We start from the raw sequence: 6,000 nt of genomic DNA, 5'->3' as shown, positions 1-6,000 counted from the left end.
AGGGATTTTGGACTACATTCACATAGATGTTTGGGGACCTTCCAAGAATGCTTCTTTAGGAGGTAAACACTACTTTGTGTCATTCATTGATGATTTCTCAAGAAGAGTATGGGTTTACACAATGAAGCATAAAGATGAAGTATTAGATATATTTCTTACGTGGTAGAGAATAATTGAGACCCAGACATGCAGGAAGATCAAGAGGAGTATGGGTTTACACAATGAAGCATAAAGATGAAGTATTAGACTTTCTTACGTGGAAGAGAATGATTGAGACCCAAACAGGCAGGAAGATCAAGAAGCTAAGATCTGACAATGGCGGCGAATACACATCAGATCCCTTTTTTGAGGTTTGTCAAGGATAGTGAGACATTTCACAATTAGTGGAACACTGCAACAAAATGGAGTTGCAGAACGCATGAACCGCATTTTGGTGGAGAAAGTCCGATGTATGCTGTCACATTCAGGATTAAGCAAGGCATTTTGAGGCGAGACATTGAACTATGCTCGTTATCTTGTCAACAGACTACCTGCTGCAGCACTAGATGGCAAGACTCCCATGGAGGTATGGTTAGGAGCGCCAGCTACTGATTATGATCAGCTACGTATCTTTGGATGTCCAGCTTATTTTTATGTTACAGAATCTAAATTGGATCCTAGAGCCAAGGAAGCTATATTCTTGGGCTTCAGTGATGGTGTCAAGGGATATAGACTCTGGTGCCCTGAATCAAAGAAAGTTGCCACTAGAAGAGACGTTACCTTTGACGAGTCTACAATGCTTAAGCAACCAAATACTCAAGAAAATGATGAAGCATTGAAGAAGTCAGTGCAGGTGGAGTTTGAGACTCCAGCGAAGACTGTTCAAACAGGCAACAATCCTGAAGAAGTTTTAGTTTATAGCTCTGAAGAAGATTCTGAAGAAAGTTCAGATGAAAATGAAGATCCAGAGGCCCCACAACAGTCAGAACCCATTGTAATCAGAAAAGAAAAAAGAGTTATTAAGCAACTCTGTTGGATGATCGATATGGTGGCTTATGCACTTCCAATCATTGAAGACAATGTTCCTTGCACTTTCAAAGAAGCCGTACAGAATGCAGAAAGTGTCAAATGGAAGGAGGCTATGGATGAAGAGATCGGGTTACTCCATAAGAACCAGACTTGGGAGTTGGTGTAACTTCCAAAGGGTAAGAAAGCAATTGGGTGTAAGTGGGTTTACACCAAGAAGGAAGGCATCCCAGACAAAGACAACATCAGATTCAAAGTTAGATTGGTAGCTAAAGGCTATGCCCAGAAGGAAGGAATAGACTATAATGAGGTATTCTCACCTGTTGGAAGGCACACGTCTATTCATATCTTGCTAGCTTTGGTTGCACAGTGTGATCTCGAGCTCGCCCAACTCGATGTCAAAATTGCCTTCTTATATGGAGATCTTGAAAAGGAGATATACATGTCCCAGCCAGATGGATTCAAAGTTGCTAGAAAAGAGGATTGGGTTTGCAAATTAAAGAAATCGTTGTACGGGTTGAAGCAATCTCCAAGACAGTGGTATAAACGATTTGATCGGTTCATGACAGAAAAGAAATACATAAGAAGCCAGTATGATCATTGTGTATATTCCGTAAGCTTTCCAATGGCTCCTTCATCTATTTGCTCTCATATGTTGATGATATGCTGATTGCATCTAAGAGTAAGGTGGAGATTAATAAACTCAAGGCACAGTTGGCAGGAGAGTTTGAAATGAAGGATCTTGGCGAAGCAAAGAAAATTCTTGGCATGGAGATCAAAAGAGACAGGAAGAAGGGCACGATTTGTCTGACACAAACCCAGTATCTGAAAAAGGTGTTAGACATATTTAGCATAAATGAAAAAACAAAAGCTGTGAGTACACCATTGGCTCAGATTTCTTTGTCAACGATGGCTGCTGATTGAAGAAAAAATGAAGAAGCTAGACATGGTAAGGTGGCTAATCTTATTGGCAGTTGATGGTTGATGGTTGCCATGAATGTTGTCGGTGGCTTGTTAAAGACTTTGGCCCTCCCATTTCATCTATAAATGGTTAGTGAATGACAGGGGTTCAGTGTGGTGAGTTGAAGAGAGAATACAGAGCAGAAAGAGAGAATTATAGTATGTAATTCTTTGTTCCAAATATAGTGAAATCCGCTGCTCGTGGACGTAGGCGACTTGCCGAACCACATAATTCTTTGTCTGTTCTTGCTTGTGTGCTTGTGTGTGATTGTTTTCTGCCTTCCAGGCACAACATAAGATTTGTTGGAAAAAAATGATTTTTGGGGACTTTAATTTAATATTAAAGTGTGGTGACTTTAATTAAATATTAAAGTGGGTCCTAACCATTTATTGTGTTGGGTCCAAGTGAGCCAAAAACCATTGGGTTTTGAATAAGAAATTGCCAAGAAATTGCTTCATGATGTTAGATTCATGAATAGGATTTTAAAGAGTATTTAAATCTTTTTTCTTGGCTAAAGGGTGTGAATCCTTTGGGCATCCATACTTTTCATTTTGTGGAAAGGGGTTATGGATGCTTGGTGTTTTAATGACTAGCCTTAAAGGCTGGAGGCTCTTCCTCTCTCCCCTATACATGTATAAATTGAGACCCTCCTGTCAAGTTTCAAGATAGAAATTTTTGCTTCCATTTTACAAGTCAGTTTGCTTGATAGTTCCTATTGTGAGAGAGTGCTGCCATTGTTTTGTTCGCTAAGCTAGTCAGATAGTGCTTCTGCCGTAGCTGGTTTTGACCGTCATATCCTGGGAGACAGACGCCGGGTTTCCTCAAGCACTCGGCCCGTGAGGCGGCGAAATCTGTTTTAAGGAAACTGCTTCCGTGCAGGCTTCGGTTTCGTCTCTTTACCCTTTTATTGTTTTGTGTATTTCTGTTGAAATTTAATTGTAATTTTCAGCATATGTTCTTGGTATATAATTTGTTTTCTTCATAAATCTATTTATTTAATTTCACAATTTTGAACAACAAGCTTAAAACAGATTTTATATATATTTTCTATGAAATTGATCGAATAGATTTATATAGACTATTAGGTTAGTTTTGTATAATGTTACTACGAATTGTTGCGGAATTGCTCACTATTTCAATAATTGTAAATTATGCAATGGTACTCTCTAATTGCTTAGTTTAATTAGAATGCTCTATTATAATTTGCATACGTAATTGTATTAGTATGATCTTGTTTTATGCGTATGGTTCATCATTTCCCTACCATGATTTGCATGAATTTTAAGGTTATAAAATATAATTTATGGATGTTGCAATTTTGATATGCTAATTCTATTCTATTTTTTAATTTCTTGCATGCTTATTATTTTCTAGGCTAGATTACATAATTTAATGTATTTGGAGTTATAGAGTTTTATGAATTGTGTACATGATTAATCTAAATTATCTAATTGGGTGCATTCATGTGAATTATTTAATTAGGTGCATTAATCTAAATTATCTAATTGGGAGCATTAATCCAAATTATCTAATTGGGTGCATTCATGTGAATTATTTAATTAGGTGCATTAATCTAAATTATCTAATTTGGTGCATTAATCTGAATTATTTAATTGGGTGAATTAACTTTGAATTTAACTTATTTATTTGGAGTTATTAGTTTAAATGCTTATTATGAATTAATTTCATTCATAACTCATGGGTATTGAACTTTATTTTAAAGTTTTAATTTAATTGGCATTTTAATGCATTGGTTACTTATATAATTAAAAGTTCGCTAGATGGTTTCAATTATTTATTATAATTAAATTTTAGATTATTTGTCTGTATTTTGTTGTGGTTTGCTACTAATTTTCTTTGTAGGGATACCAATGCGAAAAACAAATATAAAACCAAATGAATAGTATTTGGGATGTAAAAACAAAAATGTTTGGACTACTAACTTTTGTATTGAATAGGAATACCTAAGCGTGGAAAGGCTTTTGGACTAAATAGAATCCTTATAGATTGGCTATTTTATTTAAATGTTTGAAGCATGTTTTGCTTGAGATTTAGTTGGTTTGTTTATCAATTTGTGGTAGCAAGTTTATTTTCTTGTTTTATTAGTAGCATTTTATATGCATGTATTTGGTTGTAGCAATTTTTAAATTGTTTGTAAATTTGGAATTTGGTTTGGTTTTCTGTAATAGAAACCAAAGTGTTTAGCTTTGGCTAAAGAGTACTTCTTATTTGTTCAGAAATGACAACTAAGACGGATTTGGTTTCAAACCTTTGGAGTTTGAGGAAGTTTTTGGGTTTAATCATTTTATTCCCAAAGTGTTGGAAAACCAAGTTTGGAAAAAGTCTTTGGTTATAATCTGATTATGTCCAAAGTGTTTTGGTTTTGAGAAAGGAAACCAAATTTTAGCATTATCTAAAATATTTCTGATTTTGTTCAGAAAAAAAAAATGGGCTTAGTTCCGGGAGTACCGGTTAACTTTTATGAGTGGTGTAATTATGGTAGCAAATTTTATTTGCTTGGAAATCAGTTTGTTATAACCTGGTTTATCCCCTGGAAATCTTAGTTTTAAAATTGTTTCCTATGGACTAGGAGTCAACATGCTCTTGAATGTTTTGTCAAAAGGTTAACTGGGTTTTAAGTGGGACCGATGTGACCCCTCCAGTCTTCCTGGGAACATTCCTGACCATGTTCGATTCTAGGTTAAATGGTGAGACTAGTTTTGAATTAAATTTCCATCTGAGGGATTTTCTAAGGGTTAAGTTTAATTTCTGAAATCATAGAAGTGAAATTCAGTTGTGATGTTTCAGAAATGGCTTCAAAAGATGACAAACAGAAATGTTATTCCACCTGACAACCTTTGCCTCACGAGATTCTTAAAGGAAGATCTTGAGAGATCAAGTATGATTAAAGGAAATCATAAGATTGCTTTAAAATATCTCTGAATTGATCAGAGGCAACTAGTATGGTATCCTTGTGTTATTTATAGCATTTATGATTGCTATGTAACTTTGCTTGAAAGCAAAGTTGAGACAACCTGTTATCGTGGGTGAATATTTTTTAGATTTTTAAATTCCAAATATTGTTAAATTGGTGGCTCCTAGTGAGTTCAAGATCACTGATCACATAGATAGAAAACTGGTGGTTCCTAGGGGGTGTTAGACCACTGGCTACACAGTTATGAGATTGTGATTCCTAGTAGTAAAATGACTACTGATCACAGGTTAAGAGATTGTGGTTCCTAGTAGTGAACAGATTACTGATCACATGTCAAGACACCATGATTCCTAGTAGTGGAGAGGCTACTGGTCATATGTCAAGACATGATGATTCCTAGTAATGAAAGAGTTTATTGATCATATGTCAGGACGTTGTGATTCCTAGTAGTAAAGTGACTACTGATCACAAGTTAAGACATTGTGATTCCTAGTAGTAGAAAGTCTACTGACCACATGCTGAGAAATTAATGATTCCTAGTGATAAGACTACTGGCCATGTTATGAAGTTCCGAATAGTAGACTATTGAACACTGGATTTGTGTTTCCTAATAGTAAGACTATTGGCTTCAGAGTGATAGGTTGGACCAAATATATTTGGGTGCCTAATTCGGTTGATGACATTCTGGGAATGTATTTACTGTGATATGATTTTGAGAGTTTCATAATCATTGTGACACAAGGATTTGTTTTAGACTTTGTTTAAATTCTACAAAGAAGACTTAATTATCCGACTCTGAATTGAGGAGGATAATAGAAAGAAAGGAGGGAGTACCTCCTCAGTAAAAGCCAATGTCGTAGAGCATGGCACATCTTCTGGGGTAAGGAAGAAGCCCCCCCGTGAACAAGGGCTCTATGCTGGGGCCAAGGGGTGGTGTTGCAAAGAAGCTGGCATACAAGCCGCGGGAACCTGGTTATAAGTCCTTTGGGAAGTGCTACAACTGTGGTAGCGAGGCTTTTAGCTTTACTAGGGCTACACGCCACATTTGCTCCTTGAAGGAGCTGTTTACAATTTTCAAACCGGTTACAAACAGTGAGAA

At 36.1% G+C, this 6,000-nt stretch overlaps 1 protein-coding gene across 1 annotated transcript; it reads left to right on the top strand.

Moving 5' to 3' along the window:
- Positions 1 to 315: 315 nt before the first annotated feature.
- Positions 316 to 1,929, top strand: LOC145803998 (uncharacterized). Its single transcript, XM_082897405.1, has 4 exons — positions 316 to 350; positions 526 to 973; positions 1,376 to 1,618; positions 1,687 to 1,929. Exons 1-4 carry the CDS (start codon positions 316 to 318, stop codon positions 1,927 to 1,929), a joined length of 969 nt encoding a protein of 322 aa, XP_082753531.1.
- The last annotated feature ends 4,071 nt before the right edge of the window (positions 1,930 to 6,000 follow it).

Source organism: Camellia sinensis, chromosome 12 (genome assembly GCF_055761805.1).
Source record: "Camellia sinensis isolate YWXY chromosome 12, ASM5576180v1, whole genome shotgun sequence".
NCBI classification, from domain to species: Eukaryota; Viridiplantae; Streptophyta; class Magnoliopsida; order Ericales; family Theaceae; genus Camellia; species Camellia sinensis.
The sequence above is the reverse complement of the archived record's forward strand: the minus strand, read 5'-3'. Positions and strand labels throughout refer to the sequence as shown.